The sequence below is a fragment of the Chiroxiphia lanceolata genome, chromosome 1, assembly GCF_009829145.1.
Source record: "Chiroxiphia lanceolata isolate bChiLan1 chromosome 1, bChiLan1.pri, whole genome shotgun sequence".
NCBI lineage: Eukaryota > Metazoa > Chordata > Aves > Passeriformes > Pipridae > Chiroxiphia > Chiroxiphia lanceolata.
Genome location: NC_045637.1, coordinates 156157153 through 156176217, shown reverse-complemented (window position 1 = coordinate 156176217; position 19065 = coordinate 156157153). Strand labels below are relative to the sequence as shown.

Here is a 19065-nt window from a genome sequence, read left to right as displayed (position 1 = left end):
GACGTGCTCTGGGATCTCAGGGTGGAGCAAAGGGGCACCTTTTCTACTCGGAAGATACAGTCTCCTCCTTCCACGCCCGGAGGCACAGACACTGAGCTGGGATTCCCAGCTGGGATTCCCACTGCAGCCCACCTGGCCATGGCCAGGGCAGGGCTGTGGAATGGCTCCATGCACTGTGCACCACAGCTCCAGCCCTGGCACACCAACCCCTCCACGGCCACGGCAAAGCCGGGCTACGAGCCATGACGAGGAACTGAGCCCCGGGTTCAATGGGACTGCTATGGCAGTGGGAACCTTCCACAGAACAAATGGACACCTGCAGGAGTGGGTCCCCAGCAAAAGCTGCTACAGCCAGGGCAGTTCATCTGTGTGAGACCAGCCCCACTTGGCTCTTGTGGATCCCAGCACGGCTGAGGTGGAAGGAAGGTCTGGCATCATCCCATCCAGCTCCATCTCGAGCAAGATCCCCCCAGCCAGCAGCCTGACAGGTTTGGAGCATCTCTGATGAGGCAGATGGCACAACCTCCCCGGGCAACCTTTCTCTCTGCTGGACCACCCTTCATGAATAGCAGAGACCCATAAAATCCCATGGGGAGCCCCAAAGTTTGTACGTAAATGTACATTTCTGTTCCTGCTGTTTCCATGAAAACCCAAGGGATGCTGTTCAGATGCTGTTGGTGCCTGGGCACAGCCAGGGCTGCCAAGTGCCTGACAGGACAGCTCAAGAGCACAAATCTCCCCTCCAGAGAACAGAGGGGTGATGTGGCCACCAGCCCTGCACCAGGCATGTCTGCCACCCACCATCATCATCATCATCATCATTGCCACCCTTCATTCATCGCCAGCATGGCAGGTGCCTCCCACCCTCCTCTTCCCTGTACCAACCCTGTACCAAAAATCCCCTTTCCCTGCTTTGTTGTGCAGGGATCACCTGCGAGCCTTGGCTGCAGATCCCGCCTGCCAGCAGTGCTGACATGGGGCTCACCAGGACACGGTGCTCTGCACCTTGACCTGCCAGGACCCTGCATCCTGAGCTGCCAGGACCCTCACCCCAAGCTGCCAGGGCCTCAGCACCCTGCACCCCAAACTGCCAGGACCCTGCAGTGCCCCTGTCTCGCTGCCTCCAGCCCGGCTGCTGCATGCTTCCCCCTCCCTCCCCTTGTTCAGCACCACAGAAACACGTGTAAAACCATGACACTGACTTTGCCTCTAATTAGCCCTTAATTTACAAGACACACTCGGAAGGGTAATTAGCTGGCGCTCTGCTCCTGACTGCTGCATCCATCTCCTCTCGCCTCCTCGTGGGAGGGAGCCTGCTGCCACTGGAGCAGGGACAATGCTGCTCTCCCCAGACCGGGATGAGCTGGGTCCTGGGACGGGACTGGATGGGATGGGACGAGAACAGGTTGTCCAGCACTCAGGCAGTGCCTGCCAGCCCCAAGCCCCCAAGCATACAGCCCGTGTCCACAGCCACACCTACAGAGGAGAGGAAGGTGAAGAGAGGAGAACAGAGGGGCTGGGAGAAGCTGCTTCCTCAGAGGGGAAAGTCCTGCAGGGCTCCAGAGAGCCCAGATCTTCACTCTGCACCCCCACTCAGCCATGCTGGGAGCCCCAGTCTGCCAGGATGTGCCCATCCAACACTCCTCCGAGGAGCAGTGCAGGCTGCCACAAACACCCAAAATTCCATTTTGAAAGAAGGAACAGTCTCCATCAGCCTCTCCAGCCCCTCCAAGCTCCTGGCACCTCATTCTCACTGCCTGGAGTCACCCAGCTGTGGGGGAACTCCCCCACAGCCCATCCACTCACTCAGCTCGTGGACCTTGCCCCGCTCAACTCCAGCGTGTTCCAGGCAGCTCCTGGGTGGTCCCAGCAAGGCCAGAGCTCTCAGGAATTGTGTCCCTTTGGAAGCAACACCCTGGCAGCTGCTGGATATGTCCCCTGTAAATTGGACAAGCCAAGTGACAGGTGAATAGACATCTACATGTAAATACTATCTGTCCCTGAGCCATCACCTCCAGGGGCTGAAAGCCCGACCTGCTGACAGCCCCTCAAGTCCCTCCCCAGTCACTGCTTCCTCACTCCAAGAGACTCACGTGGTCACATCGGTGTGACCCAAGGCTCCATGATGTCTTTTCAGTAGAGCCCAACTGATGGATGTGGCAGTGGATGGAAAAAGACCTGAAACCAGAATAGCCTCTTCCCAGGCGTGACAAGTGCCAGCCCGGATCCTTTGGCGAAATACCTGGATCAGAGCAAACTGGGAATTCTTTGTTAAGGTGTGGTTGCCCAGGGAACAGGATAAAGGTGAGTTAGCCAAAGGGGCACCATCAGCTGGGAAGGAGATCATTTGCAGAGTCACTTAAAGATCTTTTTAGAGTCTCTTTAATATTTTCAAGAGAAATTTGGCAAAATAATGCAAAGGGTCTGGTGAAATTTCCTGGTGACATTATGCTGGTGCTGCTTCCAGGCCCTTACAGCACGGGGGAACCCGGCTTCAGTATGGGGAATGGGCTATGCTGAATTTTAAAGAGGCACCAGCTGAAAGCAGTTTGGGAATCCCCCTGGGTTTATGGCCAAGGACAGGACAGGTCTTTCCTCTGGAGTGCCAGGCCCTGCTCCAGCACAGGCAGAAGGACACTGCTGCTGCACCACAGGGCAGAAGGACTGTCAGCATGTGGCATGAGATGGTGATGGAGGTGCTCCAGGACGGGGTGAGGACACCCTGCCATGGAGCAAACCCTGTTTTCTCTGGTACTGCAGAGGCTAGTAGCACAGTACAGGGTAATGCTATTGACCCTCTGCCAAACGGTGTCCCAAGGAGTCATCAGTCACCGTTGCCCCTTAACCAAAATTTTAGGGCATTTGTTGCCAACTGATGGCCATTTATTTCAAATAAGAACCAGGATTACTACCTTAGTGTACTGCTCTGCTGGTGCCCACAGCCAAGCATGTCTCAAAGCCTCCCCAAAAGCCATTGGGACCCCAATACATGGAGCAGGATGGGAACCCACCTCCAGCTGGTGGGAAACTCCTCCACTCCCAGAAACCAACCGGTTCCTGGGGGGAGGTGAGAGCCAAGGAGCCTGGTAGAGCTGCCTGTTTGCAAGATCCCTGCTGGGGAGGACATAACTCACCCCTCCCTGCCAATGGGCTGGCAGCTGACATGGCACAAACACAGCTGTCCTGGGAGCCCCTGTGGCTGCTGTTCCCAGAGCCATCCATGCTCTGGAGCCAGGAGTCTCTGTGAGGCTGGCTTTCTGAAGGAAGCATTGCATGCTGTTACCGGGACATCATCAGGTCCTTCCTCATGAACAGTTCCCACTGGTAATACTGCCAAAACACGTGGGGTGGCTCCCAGGAGCACTGGGATGGAGATGTGTGATTTGAAAGACATCAACCTCCACGTTTTGCTCAGGAGCTGACCACCAAGCCAAGCACCCATACAGTCCCCAGGCATGAGGGGGAATGTTCCAGGGCGACAGATGGACAGGTGTCCTTCCCAGCTCTGCCAACAGCGAGTGTCTGTGTGGAATCACTGATCCAAACCGTGGGTGACTGAGGTTTCCCAGCCCAGCTCCACAGCAGGGCCATCAGGATCTGGCAGCTTGCACACAGTGGGAGCCATTGCCATGCACTGGGCCTCACAGCTGCTCTGACACAAAGAATCTCCCTCCTCTCTCAGTGCTGCCTTTGGAGAGCACAGTTTTGGACATCTGCATGTACTAAGTGACTCTGTGACACCCCAGCTCCCACCAAAGCTGACCCAGGGTGGGTACAAACTGCCAGGACAAACAGCCCTGTGTGGTGCCGACACCTCCGAGAGGACCGAGAGCCTGCGCTGGCCATGACACCTCCCGTCTCCCAGCCAAAGCTCTGGAGCACATGAGATAAGCCAGGGCTTCTCCAGCCCACACCCCAACTCACCTCTGGTTCAGACGGCGGATGACCCCACGTACAGAGCTACAAGACCCAGCAAACCTGAGAAATCTGGGAACAGTGACGCTGCCCCCCCAGTCCTGCACCGAGAGCACACCACCAGCCTGGAAAGTGCAGGCAGCCACAGCTCCTCCTTCCTCTCCAGCATGAGCTCTGCCCGCACCAAGCCCCCACACCGAGCCCTGAAACCAGCTGAGGCACCCCATGTCCACCCACTGAGCAGCTCCATGGCCAAGGAAGGGAGGCTGGAGCTGTGTAGGGAAGAGGTGGATCCACTGGGAGAGTGATGACATGCCTGGATTGGGAGCCAGGAGCAGCCAAAGGAGCCCTTGGACTGCCTGAGCTTTGCTGCTCAGCACTAAGTCACACCACAGGTGGTCTGCCTGCAAGTCAATCCTTCCTGAGTAAGGATGGATCTGTCAGAAAATCTGATCCCGACTCGAATACTGCCGGTGCCAGAGAGATCACTGCCACTCTGGGTAAGTGGTTCCAGTGGTTAACTGCCTTCACTGCTGAAATCTGGGCCTTATTTCTGGTCTGAGTTGTCTTCCTCCTGTCACCATCACTGGATCCTGGTACCTTTTATCTGATAAAGAGCTCTCCCCAAATTTCTCTTCCTACACAGGTACTTACAGATGGTGTTGAAATTATCTCTTAACCTTTTGTCCGATAAACTAAACAAATTGAGCTCCTCAAATCTTTCTCTACAATGTGTTCTGGGAGCAGTTCTTGGTTTTTACAGGCCTTTCCAGTCCATCATTTTATTTCTCATACTGTAGACACAGAAATCCATGAACCTGAGCCCTCTGGAAGTCCTCTCCAGTCCCAAACTGACTGTCACCATCCACACATCAAAAAGATCTTAACAACACCTTCTAGAATTCCTGAATGAAATAATTCAGCCTTGCTGATTCCAGCATGTCCACATCTCCTACCTGCTGTTTAATTCGCTGCCTAATTACAGTTGGAATATGAAGAATTCATCATTCTGTGCTGAGATACATCATCTTGCCTTTCCAAGACATCAACACAAGTGTTCACTGAGCACTTCACTTTTTTTCCTTATTAGCCATTCTACTATTCCCATACAGTAACGAAGGAATGCTGGGGTTAGGATTTGTTAGCTCCTAATAAACTTGAAAAAACCCTTTTCACTGTTTGTAACTCTGCTGGTTCCTGTTCAACCTATTCTGACAGACTCGGGCAAACGTCCCCAAACTGGGAAGCTCTCCATAGGGCAGGCAGTGCTGGTGTCTCCATCAGCTGGGACACCCCTGTCCCCAGGGAGGAGGTGCTGGGGGGCTCTCCCCAGCGGCTATGCTGTGCTGGTGCTCTTACCTCCCTGGTGACTTTGTTCCTCAGTTCCTCATCACCATCATTTACCAAATGCATTTAACTTCCTCCCCAGAGCCGGCGGGCACGGAGAGTGGTGCAGAGCTATGAGCCCAGAACAAACTGACACAACCCTTTGTGTGGCCACAGCCACAGCGAGTCTGGGAACGCCAGGACCTGGAATGCTTCCCACAAAGCCAGGAGGGTCACTTCAAGGGCTGCTCACAATTAATCACTCACGGCGGATGTTGGGCCGGGAGCACTGGCACAGGGCTGAATGGCAGTGGGAGCCTTGCCGTGGCTCCAGCTGGCTGTGCTGGGCCACATCGGTGCCACCAGCATCTGACTGGTGCAGCTTCCAGCTCCTGCTCAGCACTTATCCATTACTTTATCATGTTGCTGTTAACTTTATCAATTTTTACACACACACAGACACAGCTGCACAAGCCGCAGCAGCACCACGCAGGCAGCTCCCTCTGCCTGTCCCTGTCCCTTCTACCAGGACACAGAGTGAACAGTTCAGTCTCCTCTCAACCCTGACTGACATGTTTTTAAGCAGTGAAACCTTCCTTTTCATCTTAACCTTTTGGTACCCAGTAAGATATTCTTTAAACACTTCTAATTACGCTTTACTTCCCCCCCCCAACCCCCTCTGTTTAAGTTCCTTTTCCCTAAAGATCTGGCATGTAATTGCTTCCAGCTTGGTGAAATGGTCTCAAATACATTTTTGTGTGCATGTGTCTGTGCATGTGTGTGTTTAATACTCTATTTCTGATTGAATTTTACTCTGCCTGAACACCAGCACAACACACTCAGGTTACTTTTACCTAAGCCAGTACCGAATTTGGTTTGGTGACTCATTACCCCCATCGGCTGAGATGGGGTAATGGTGGCATTCCCCATGGAGCTGCCCTGCTGTTTGGAACCAGGCTTCAGAAGGTCCAAGGAAGCTCTACTGCAACTTGGCAAAGCCCTTCAGTGACTTTCACCATGATGTCATTTATACTCCAACACCTCAGAAGTGTTTCTGAGGCACCCATACTGAGGTGCTGGGAATAAGCAGTGGGAGCAGACAAAGGAAGCACAGTCTATGTCCCAGATCACTCTGGTCTATGTCCCAGATCACTCTCCTCGTCTGCTACTGTGACCAAAGGTGTCACTTACAGTCCTTGCAGAAACTTGGAAAAGTAAGTTGCAGAAAATGTACAAGTAATGCTGTCTAACACACCACCCAGAACAGCTCCTGTGCAGCTGGACAGTCCCCATGAGATCCCTGCAATGGTGGAGGGAGATGGACGCTCATGATTGGCAGCACTGATACAGATCCCCATTTGCATGTACAGGCAGAGCAGGAATTCAGGTCTGACACAGAACTGCAGGAGGGAAGGAAGCAGAGCCAGAACCTTCTGGGCTTGCTGTGGAGTGTGGACCAGGACCAGCACTGCAGTGACTGATGGAGAACAGCCCTTGCCCCCAGCTCCTAAGTGTAGATGGGAAAGGGCTGTTCAAGGATGCTGGCATTGTATTTTCCTACATAACTCCTGTTTCTAAAGCCATTCACTCACATCATGCTTCATCCACTCCTGCCTGCTTTGCCCAAGAAGGCTGCCGGGCTCACTGCAGCACAACCTCCCAGGGTGCACAATTCCAAGGGGACAGAGCAAGCCCTGCTCTGTCTGGAGAACAGGAGGGCTCTGTCCTTTGCCTGCTAGTGATGGGTTTTTGCACCTTTCTCTGGGGCACCTCCCTGTCCAGCAGAGCACAGATCCCAGGCACTGCCGATGGCAGACGCAGGTCTGGATGGACTCACTGCTGGAGCAGCTGCCTGCACTTGGGGATGAGCTGGGGCTGTGTGACAGCAAAGGACAGGAGTCTGTAGCCTGCAGCAAGTTGCTCCCCGGCTCCTCTCCCTCCCGCAGCACAAACCTGGGCTGTATGGAGGAGAAAACTCGGTTTGCTGGAGAAGGTCCTCAGTCCACCTTGGAGAACACTGGCTGCCCCTCCGGCCCTGCCCTCCCTGGCAGTGCCGGGCAAGTTATTTACACTGAGATTTTCACAGGTGGCCACAAATTACACCCTCGTTGCTTTTGCAGGTGCCTTGTGCAAGGCACCCTGAGCCAGATGTTCTGGAATGCAGGATGCTGAGAGCTACAGCCGCAGCCGCAGGGCCTGGCTGGCTGCCCCGTGCCCACCTGGCTGCCCCGTGCCCACCTGTGCCCACCTGGCTGCCTCTGTCACCTCCACCGGCCCTGGGAAAGGCTCTGATCACCACGGCACTCTGTTGCCTTGTGCTCCTCTATCCCTGCTCCTCTCCTCCACCCCTTCTCCGAGGCTTTCTCCCTGCTTAGCCCTGCACTGCACGGCTCCTCTAGTGTTCTGGCAAGGAATAAGTGTATCAAGTCCCAGTAATTATCTCTAATTAGGGTTAGTGATTATACTGTTGGGTCGGAGAAAATCAATCTCTGGTTTGCCATCAGGAAGGGCAGGGAGAGCTGGGGTGGGGAGGGAGGAAGCACTGGCAGCTCCCTCCGTGCTCTGATCCCTCCCACGAGCCTCTCCCTGCCCACACGACTCCGGTGCTCCCAGTTACAGGAGCAGGAGCTGTGTGGGAGCTTTGTCTGAGCCGTGGCCGCCAGGGCACAGCCTCGCTCTGTTGCTGGTTGGGACGAGGTGAGGGGAGAGCAGAGTCAGGGCCCAGCACGGCTGGATGCTCCCACACCCACGGGGCAGGATGGGGATGCACCAGCGGGTCCTTCCCGTGGGGGTTGTGCCCTGTGTGAAGGCACAACGCAGCACGATGGAGCCACAAAGGCTCCCCTAAAGGGCAGAGTGGAGCAGAGACCTGAGGAGGTCCTACGTGTCCTCTAGGCACTGGATTCGCCCAGTGATGGGGCAGAGACATCTTCCACTAGACCAGGATGCTCCAAGCCCCATCCAACCTGGCCTTGGACACTTACAGAGATGGGGCAGCCACATCTCATGAGTGTCAGCAACTGAAAGGGCCTCAGGGGCCTCAGAGCAGAGTGCTTGCTTTGGGGGCATGGGATCCAACCAACACAATGCTGAAAAATCCCCAAAACTACTATTCCAGTCACTTATACCAACTCTTGCCTAACAACACGTTCCTCCTGCTCCAAGTGCCTGGGACAGACTCTGAGCTCTGAATGACAAGAGTGGTGAAAAGAGCTAAAATAAGGCCAAGTTCATGAGAAAGAAAAAGCAATTCTTGGGCTCCAGACTGGGGGCACAGAGTTAGCAGATACTTTTGGCACTTTTGGCTTCATCTTCTCTTTGCCTCCTCAGTTTTCCTTCTTTAGAAAGAAATCATAACATCTGAGATAACCAGGTTACAATGCTTGGAAATATGACATTCATCCTAACTCTACCATAACCTAACAAATAAAACCTCGAGCTGATCCAGCAGAATCTCGGCACCAGAACCAGGCACCAAAGATTGCTGGTCCTGTCCTGCCTCGTCTCATCCTGCCTGGCTCCCTCCACACACCTCCCCATGGAGTCCTGACAGTTTCAATGCAAACCCTTGAACCAACAGCTCCAGCCTCACATTTTGATTCATCCTCCTCCTTCAGACACTCAGATAAACATTCCTAAGAGGTTACCATATGAATGTAATGGTGAATGTATAATATTTATAATATACACATGAATTTGCAGTATTTTATACATGATTCATAATGCAAGATATTAATTACAGATAAATTTTAGTAAATCTCTCATCTTGGCTCCATCTTCAGACTACAAACAACCCTTTAACACATCATTGGGAAGGGTAGAGGTCCCACACCGAAGAACAGACAGATCCTCACCCTCTTCCTTTCTGTTCAGCATCCCCATGTCCGAGTTACAGAATCCCAGACTGGTTTGGGTCAAAGGGACCTTAAAGATCATCCAGTTCCACCCCCTGCCCTGGCCCTTGGCTGAACAGTAGTGGCTAATGTTGGACTTTTCCAATTGGACTCCACAGAAAGCTGAAATCACGGCTGGAGGGAGGGATGGTGTGTCCCCACACCCGTCACTGAACGAGCTGTGCAGGGGCACTGCCCCCAGCCTGGTCCTGAGAAGCCCCTCAGGCTGAGGGGCAGCACTGGGGGCCCTGCTCTGGCTTTCATTCTGCTGCCCAGCTCCCAGGGACCACAATCCAGGATGGAGTGGCACAGGATCCTCCCTCTAAGTGGAACACATCGAAATGATGCACAGCAGCCATGGATTTAAGAGCAGATGCCACATCATGCAGGTAACAGAACAGTCACAGCACTATGGGCAAATCTAGGGGGCAGAAAAATCCATCCGGCTTTCCCTACAAAGCATGGAGCACATGTAACTTGGGAAGTCCCCAGGGCAGGGTGACACGAGCGGCTCCAGCACCCACAGGCAATCTGCCGGCAGGAAAAGCAACTTTGTTCCAGAGGTGCGAGCTTAGCTGTCCCTCCTCAGTCCCCAAATTCCCTGCTCTGACCCGATGAAACTGTTGCACATCCAGGCCTGAGCTGATCCAGGAGCATCCTGTCTGCCATGACCTGCGCCACCCTGCTCTCACTGCTCTTCTTCCCTCAATGTCATTGTCCCCCACGGCGAGCAGTGGTGTGCCAGAGAAACAGGTTTTCCCTTTTCTTTGTTAATTCTTCCCTCATTACATTTGAAATTCCACAATCAGTGTGCACTGTAATTGTCGAATTTGATGCTAATGATTAATGAATTAAACATGGATCCATCAATTAGTCCTCGGAGAATAATTCTGCATAAAGCAGCGGATAATGTAATTACAGTAACAAAGATAATGAGATGTTAACATCGACGGAGCCCGACGTGACATGATCACAGCAGGCTCAGCAACCCCAGCCTGGGGGAGCCAATCCCTCACTCTGCAGAGGCAGAGCATCGGGGGGCACGGGCCTGGCAGAGGGGGGGTCTGCCACTGCAGTGCTCCCCCAGCACTGGCACCAGCACCGTGCTCTCCTCCTGCCTGCCCTGTGCAGACACTCCTGGCCATCCGCTCCGGGAGCCACAATGGAGCTGCCTGGCAAATGAACCCAGCAAAGATCCCGAGCTGCCTGGACAGCCAGCACCATCCCCTGCCATCCCAATGTTTGGGAGTGGCTGAGACCAGTGCAGGCTCCCTCCCACCACCACACACGGCACACGGGGCCAGAGACAGGCACCGTGTCACACACCAGGAACTCCCCTGCCCATGCTGTGGAGCTGAGAGTCAGTGCCAGCACACCGAATTTGGCCCTGGGACAGACAGACCCTTGTCACCTTGGAGCAAACACAAGCATCAGCCAAGCCCTGCACCCCAAGCAGGGTTCCCACCACTACCTGCTCCAGAAAATGCTCTCCCTGGACTGCAGGAGCGGTACTGTGGGAGGAGAAGGAAGAGGAGGAGGGTTCACACCCCACCAGCCCCAACACACATCAGACCATCAGGACTGTTCCCTGGCGTGAAGGGAACCAAGCAGCATCAGCCCCTTCCAGCTCCTCCCCCGCCTGAAACCCTCCAGAGCTTGAGCTCACACCCCTGCACTGAGTCCAACCAGCCCATCCTGCTTGGCCTCCCCAGCACCGGCGATGCTGCTGCCACCTCTGCTCTCCTGCACCACTCAGCAGCACCACATCCCATGGGAGGATCACGGTCCTCAGAGAGCTGGACAGTCCCTCACGAGTCCCCAGAACTGGGCAGAGCTTTTCCCTTTAGCCTGCTCCCCTCACACTGTGCTCTGGCTCTCCCATGTTTGCTATCAGGAACTGCCTCCAGTTGCTGCCTGCAAGCACAACCATCTCGGTCGGCACTGCTGCAGACTCTTCCTTCACTTCACTTCCCACTCCAAGGCAGGTTTCCCAGTGTTCACCTCCTCGGCATCCTCTGACATCATTTAGCTGCGATGCAGTGCCAGGGAGCAGCTCGTGTGCTCCGTGCATGGCCACGTTAAGTGCCACGTATGTACCTGCACAGGTGTCATGGACCACGGTCTCAGGACCTTCCTGCCCCTCTCCCCTTTGCTAACACTTTGGAGCAGGTCCCTACAAACCCCTGCGGAGCAGGAACGCAGGGCACAGCCGGGCTGAGGCCAGGCTCTCGTGCTGACTGACAGTGTCCATAGTTTTCTTGTGCTGCCATCTGTTCTCCCCCACTAAAGTCGCTTTGCATCCTGTCTGCACTTGGATATGAGCTGCCCTCATTCCTCGAGCCAGAAACATATGCTGAGCACAATGAAGAGTAGCACAGGGGTGGGTGAGCCTGCTGGAACACGGCAAGGATGTACCTGTGGAGCCCTGAGGAAGAGGGCAAGAGAAGCAACACTCCATCGGGAAGAGGAGCACCAGGGATCTGAAGGAGACACCTGACCCAGCACTGCCACACCTGCAGTGAATACCTGTCACCAGGCCACAGCACCTGAGAGCTCAGGCAGGAGATCCGCTTGTCCCTTTCCTGCCCTCTCTAGCCCAACACTCCAGTTCCTCCTGCCATGGGCAGGGACATTCCAGCCCTGAACACTTCTAGGGATGGGGCAGCCACAGCTTCTCTGGGCAACCTGTGCCAGGGCCTCCCCACCCTCACAGCCAGGAATTCCTTCCCAATATCCCATCAACCCTGCCCTCTGGCAGTGGGAAACCATTCCCCCTTGTCCTGTCCCTCCATTCCTTGTCCCCAGTCCCTCTCCAGCTTAGGCCCTGCAAGGGGTTCTCAGCTCTCCCTGGAGCCTTCTCTTCTCCAGGTGAACACCCCCAGCTCTCCCAGCCTGGCTCCAGAGCAGAGGGGCTCCAGTCCTCAGAGCATCTCCATGGCTTCCTCTGGACAGTAGGAACTCATCCAATCTAAAATAAAACCAAGCCTGACCACAGTAAAGTCGCCTTCTTTAATGCTTTAAATACCAGGGCACAATCATGACTGAGCTCAGAGTCCCTGCAGGTTTCACAAACACAAGCTCCTTCCTCATTCCTACTGTATTTAGCTCAGAGTTGTCTGTACCAGGCATTATTCTGAATCCTCACCAGAGTGCTGCATCTGTGTATTTCATCCACATACAGGGCAGGGTAAGACTTTAAATTTTTTCTCTGTCTCCCCTCTATGTCCCTGGTTTTTCCTTGCCCCAGGTAGGGACTGTGTGTGTGGTGGACATCAGCCAGCACACTCACTTACCTTGGCAGAGCTCAGGTCACAGAGGAACCACAAACACATGTTCTGCACTCTAACCACAGGCCACCCGGGATTGCCCAGTGGCTCCTGGGGCAAGACAGCAAATCCCTCAGGTCTCCAAAGCTCATGTCCTAATCAAGAAGATTAACTTGTGACTGGCAGAGAAGTGCAAACTTTCAGGTGCTTCCTCTCCAGTGCCCAAAGCACGTGTCAGATGAGAGATGTCCAGTGGGCCCATCCCATCCCCAGCTTCAAAGTAACAGTCCCATCCTCAGCTCCAAAGGTGGCAAAACTGTAAGGTCACTGCTGATTTGAAGCTGGGCAGATTCTCCAACAAATCCAGCCCTAGGCATTGCACGGGGATATGAGCACGTCACGTCTGAGGGTTTGTGTCACTTGGTGACTGCAACTGCTGCAGCTGGGCTTGGAGGCATTAGAACAAGTTGAAAAAATTCCTCAGAAAGCCCTTTACTGATTGTGTACCAGAAGAAAAACCTTTGTGATATGGCAGACACACACTGGGCCAGGCCAGGACACTCACATCTGATCACAGCTGCTGTCCTAGTGCTGATCTCCAAGTGGACACACCCGCTCCGGGCAGACCACGGCACTGCTCTGCTCAGGGCCCAAGGCAGGACAGCGAACAGGGGATCCCAAATCCACAGATCCTACCCTGAAAGGACGATTGTACCAGCAGGTCCCATCCCTTGCACACACACACACACAGTGACACCCACAAGCCAGAGTAAAGTACATCTCATGAAAAGGGAACCGATCTCATTCCAGAAGCTTCAGGCACTGCTAAGTCCACGCACTCTCCAGATAAACTATCCCAAAATTAATTACTCTCCCTGCTAGGAAACGGCATCTCCTCTCGTGTAAACTGCTCTAGCTCCAGCCCCCACGCACTGTGCCTGCTCCAGCACTGTCCCCAGACTGAACGGGCACCGCTCCTCCTGCAGCAGGAGCAGTAATCCAGGCACATCCCAACCTGCCCCTGCCAGCCCAACAGCACTGAGAGGGCTGCTGGGAGCAGGACATGGGGTTACATGAACAGTTGGTTTGACATCAGCATAAGCTCTTCTGTGGTTTGAATCCCTCCCCCAGCTCCGATATCTCCGCTAAGTGAGAACTCAGCCAAGGTGCCCCGGACACGCTGGTGAAGGAGTGTCCCTGTCCAGAGGCAGGAACTGTCCCCTCGCTGGGGCACGCTGAGGGTGTGAGGTGGTGAAGTGACAGTGTACAGTGGAGAGTTGTGGCAGGAAACAGGCAGAGCTGCACACCCCCAGTCAGAACACACGGTTTATCTGGTCCACAGATGAGTTCTGACTTGACAGGAACAGCAGTTTGGGTTCAAAAAGGCCCATTATGCCTCCCTTGGCAGTGTGAGCACAGAGATGTTACCGTGCCCCATCCCTTGTGTGTGTGCAACGCCAAGGATCCCACCAGCTCCCAGCACTCGGCCCAGCTGCACCCACCCCACGTGTCCTCAGTCCCAGGACACTCTGAAGCTCCGTGCTGACAGTACCCCAGACATGGGCACAGCTGGCACAGGGCAGGAATGAACAGGACAGAGATGTCTCACCGAAGTTCACCCTCAGTGGTACTACCAGATTCTGAAGGATTTCTCTGATCAGCAGCACCACCAGCACTCCCCTCGTCATCCCAAACGGTGTGGTTCCCATACCCTGTGCACCAGACCAGGCTGGGAAGGAGGTGGGTGGAAACTGCCCATCCTGGCCCAGGACACCAGCCCCAAGGGGGAAACATAGCTAGAAAAGTCTCAAGTTCAACAGCTTCCACAGAGTGAGAACTTCCCATGGCAGGAGGAGTGTGGCAGGAACTCTGTGAGAGGAGGAGCGTGGCTGGAGCTCTACGAGAGGAGTGTCACAGGAACTCAGAGGCCAGAGAGTCTCCCAGCCTCCCTTCACCACACTCTGGGGCAGCTGCCCCTCTTCAGTGTGCACACACAGTGATGATCCCAAACTAGCCCCTCACCATTTCTCCAGGGGAAAGCAAAGAGGAAAAGAGGTTCATGAAAAAGGACAGAAACAGAGAAGAACTTGCCAGGGACCGAGAGCCACCCCAGGTTGGGATTTCCTTTGGTTTAGGGAGCAGCAGCTTTCCCCATGCGCAGCAACTCATCAGCCTTGACGCTCTTGAGGAAACTCCTCAAGGTTTCACGCCACCAGTTAAGTCCTTTGACTTTCTTCTGTCCTGGACACCAACCAGCACAAAAACCCAACAGGAGCTTACCTGGGACATGCACAGAAATGCCAACATCCACCAAAGGGACTCCCCGAGGGTGGCAAAAACAAGACGCTTCAGGAGGGGTTTTGTTCCCAGCTCAGAAAAGCAAGGGCTGCTGATGTATCAAGGGAAGGACAGCTGCCAGCTCTGTGTCTCCCACACCAGCTCTTACCTGTGCCACCCACACCAGCTCTTACCTGTGCTTCCTGCCAGCTGGGAGCTGCTCCGCTCCTTGGCCAGCCCGTTGGCTTTGGGGCTGGCACTGGGCGCCGCCGCCGTCGTGGCCCTGGGGAGTCGCTTGCCCGGGACCTTCACTGTCGTTCTCAGCAGATCGATCTCCTTCCCATGGACATTCTGCATATAGTCCTGGAGCAGAGAGGCAGAAGGGTTGAAGAAAGGCAGAAGGTTGCCTCGGTCCCACACGCTCAGTTACCCTCTCATGCGCAGAACCACCACTAAACCCAGATCTATCCGCTCCCCCATCTCCAGCACTAGCACTAAACCCAGATCCATCAGCTCCCCCATTCTCAGCATCAGCACTAACCCTGGTTCCATTCACCCCCATGGGAACTATTCACAGGCAGGTGCCTGTCAGTGACTTGAGGTGATCTGGGAGCTCAGCACATCCTAGTATCTCTCGGACTACATCAAAGCCTCATGGTGGGCCAGAGGAGAAAGACCCCAGGACTCTCCCAGTGCCCGCAGCTGTTTCCTGACAACAGAAATGCAAAGCCCTGACTCCAACCTGCCCAGGACTAGCTGGTGCTGTGGAGCTGGCTCGGGAGAAGAGCCAGATCTCACAGTTAATGCCCAGGACAGCTCTGATGTGAGTAACACCGGGACACTGCCATGGGCAGTTGGATGCCAGCAATCCCATTTGGGAGAGCCTGACTGGGGATCAGAGATCAGACTGAGCCAAAGGGCACACACGCAGCTGGCAGTTCCTCCTCCCCGTCATCCCTTGTTTGTTTAATTACAGCACTCAGCTGTGACATCTAATAATAAAATATAATATAATATAATATAATATAAGTGCAGTGTAATCAAAGGGATACCTGGAAACTTCCTCTCAGGTCACAGCTGGGGTAAGTGAAACCCAAACCAACGCAACTCAGGTAATTCCCTTGCACATTCACTTGCAGTGTTTCCTGTTATTCAAAGCTTGATGCTTCCACCATTTCATCTGGTGGACAACTTGTTACACAGCCAAAACCCCATATGCAGACTGTAACCATCACTCTACCCTGTCTCCTCACAGCATCTCAGCTTTCAGTCAGAATGAGGGTGCAGACCTGCAGCTCCTCCTGAGTGCTGTGTCTCTTCCCATGCCTCCCACCCCTCCCTGACCCTCGAGGCACCACACTTCTCCCCCAGCTCTCTCTGATGGGCCCAGCTCCTCCTCAGCTCGTGACCCCAGAAGAAGAAGACCCAACCAACATGACAGAGGGGAACTGCTGTGCCCTGCTCCTGGGCAGACCCCGAGGGAGCATGGACCAACAGCAGAGCTCGAGGCTTCAGGAGGAGCAGGGTGGTGGGGACACCCTCCCCGGGCTCCTGCGCTGCCCTCGGGAGGATCCACAGCTGTCCAGGGCTGTGGCTGCTGCAGGGAGCTCGGGCCTGCTCCAGTTCACAAGGAGGTCACCAAAAAGATTAACTCAGAGCTGGTCCCTCTCTGATTCCACATCCAGGTAGATGAAGACATGAACAAGCTCAGGTTAAGAGCAACCATCCTCCCCATCCTGGCCCCAAGAGCAGGTGACAGGGGCTACGCAGGTCATGCTCTGTGCTCTCAGGTACTTGCAAGGGTCACAGCCTCCCAACAGTATCTCCACTCTGTGCTTTGAACTGTTCTCTTCCCCTCTGACCCCCGTGCAGGCATCCCTTCCTCACAGTACACCCCAGTCATGGGGTACGGGGTCAGCACATCCTCTCATGCTCCCACCAGCCAAGCGGCCTGGCCTTAAACCTTGGCACTCACCCTCCAGTGCCTCAGGTGACTCTGAGACCACCAGCCCAGCCAAACACCGCAGCAGGCTGCTCCTGGCTGGGTGGGGACCTGGTGGCAGCCCTGGGCAGGGACCCTTGGAGGGGCTGGAGGATTTTCCCTCACTCAGCACAACTGTGGCGGTCGCCGGCTGCCTGCCAGAGCGAGCGGTCACCGGCGCTCGGCTTTTATTACCCGCCATAAAACAGCAATTTCTTCCCAAGCCTCCTCACTAATTACCCAGCCAGTTCTCTCATTTCATTTTATTACTGGAATTAACAACGAGTTCAAAGCGTGGAAAGCTATTAAGATGTGTGATTAAGCCACATTCAATTAGTTTCTACAAACAATTTAATTGATGTTGCAGATAGAATTAACAGAAGGTGATTGTGTGAATGGCTCCACTGGCTGCAAAATGGGAGCTGCTTCCCCGGCTCTGCGCAGCGCGGCCGGCGAGGCTGGGCTCAGCCACGCGCCTTCCCAGCAGCACAGTTCTCTCCAAGGCTTTGGGGAAGTGATGGGAAACCGCGCCGGGCTCTTCACACAACTTGTTCTTTTCCTGTCGCTGAACACACTCACAGAAAGGTAAAAACACAGATGCAAGAAGGAAAGTCGTGCTGAATCCAAGGATCAGGCCCCCAGCACTCCTGCCTCCAGCTCCAGCGTTCTGCTTGTCCCCGAAACCACCAATTGCTCCGGAGCAGAGGCGGAGGTGGCACCTCAGGGCAGGAACACATCGACTGCCCCACAGGACCCGAGCACAGGTCTGGGCTGGTGGTCAAGGCAGATTCACTTCCATCAGGGAGTCAGAACCCCTGAGTCCAGGGCCCAGCCCAGCTCACCAGTGCAGGTTCCTCCAACCTCTGACTGCAAACCCGTGGTTTACGCCACACTCCTGGTGAGAAAACTTCCAAGTGGGCCTGGAGCTGCCGTGATCCAGACCCAGAAACAGGTTGAGTGCTGAACACCCAAAAGGGAGAGAATGTAACAGAGAGGGAAGAGAAGTCAAGGCAGGAACTGCCCTGACTCATACCAAGGAACAGCCACTGGGAGCACAGAAGCAGCACAAAAATGCTCTGGGACTTGAACATCCTTATGGACAGGGAAAGACTCTCTTCCTGCAGGGCTCAGCCTGCCCTCAGGGACCTCTCTGCTGCACCCAGAATTCTGTCATCCCTCAGACGCGTGGCAGCACAGGCAGAAGCCCATTCCAAGGTAGGAATCTTCAGGATACTAGGTGTCCCCTTGGCTGAGACTCTGTGGCTTGTTCTAGCCCGCAGCTCCCCTCACCATGTACCCACCAGCTTGGGAGCTGCTGCCACAATGAAGTGACAGAATTGCAGGTTGTACACCAGGTACCACAGGAAAGGGGAGGCAGAGGGGCTCTGCTGACCCACACGGTATGCTGCCCCTTTCCTGCACACAAAGCCAGAGGAAAGCACAGAACACAAGGGTGGGTGCCAGAGTCCTTTCCCCAGCTCTCAGGGAGGTGATGCCACGGGGGAGCACACAGAACCCTTGCCCTGCAGCAGCCAGGCTGGACAGCCCCATGCTCTGTGCCCACACGTAATCAGCCCTTGCTGTGGGTAAACACGGCGGGTGATACAACACCTATCTCAAGTGCAAGGTTCAGAGCTCCCCGTGGAAACTGGGGAGGAGAGGCCCAGCTCATACTGCCCTCAGCAACGGGCTGTGGATCACCAGTGGCACCAGGTGGAAGAGAACCAGATTTTTGCTCGGGGCAATGCAGTAATGAAATGAAACACTGAAGAAGTGCAGGAAGGAAAGCGACTGGCATCAATCTCGATCACCCCCTGAGGAAGGAGTGGTGTAAAAAGGAGAGAAACCTGGTGTGCAGCAACAGCATCCGAGAGTGGTTAAACAACAGCCCAGAAATTGCTCTGCCTCTACAGCTGATGGTAATAACAGCCCATGATGGAAATGTGATAAAGCCACACACGCGTGTGAGCACACACACACAGAGACAGCAGCAGCAGCCGTTCTCTCCCAGTCTGGGGCTCCAAAGCCAAAAAAACGGGGTTACAAAGTTAGGGAACTGCAGGCCACACCATGGTATGGGGATCAAGGTCTAACAGAAAAAGCTCCCACAAATTAGGGAGAGGGGATGCAATGGCTGGGTCTCCAGTGCAAGCACAGAAGGGTCCGTGGATGATGGTCTCAGGAGCTGGATGAGCACAGCAAGCCCTGGAGCCAGGGATGCAGGGTTAGCAATGCAGAGAAGGACTCTGAGGCTCAGGGCACTCCAACATCACATGGTCGAGGATATCAGGGACAGACTGAGGGCCTTTGAGCATTCACAAGATCTGCAGCACCTTATCCTTCTCCTTCTCCCTGCAGCCCCAGAGGGTGCTCCAGCACCCCTAAACCGCCCTGAGCTCCCCAGCTG

The 19065-nt window shown here is 54.7% G+C and overlaps 1 protein-coding gene across 2 annotated transcripts in view; it reads right to left on the bottom strand.

The window, feature by feature from the left end:
• AGAP3 (ArfGAP with GTPase domain, ankyrin repeat and PH domain 3) overlaps positions 1–19065 on the bottom strand; it is a 108893-nt gene that overhangs the window by 20758 nt on the left and 69070 nt on the right. For both annotated transcript variants that reach the window (XM_032683113.1, XM_032683103.1), the window contains exon 11: positions 14872–15040. In XM_032683113.1, coding sequence (XP_032539004.1) covers positions 14872–15040 — 169 coding nt within the window. The remainder of the gene's footprint in view (positions 1–14871; positions 15041–19065) is intronic.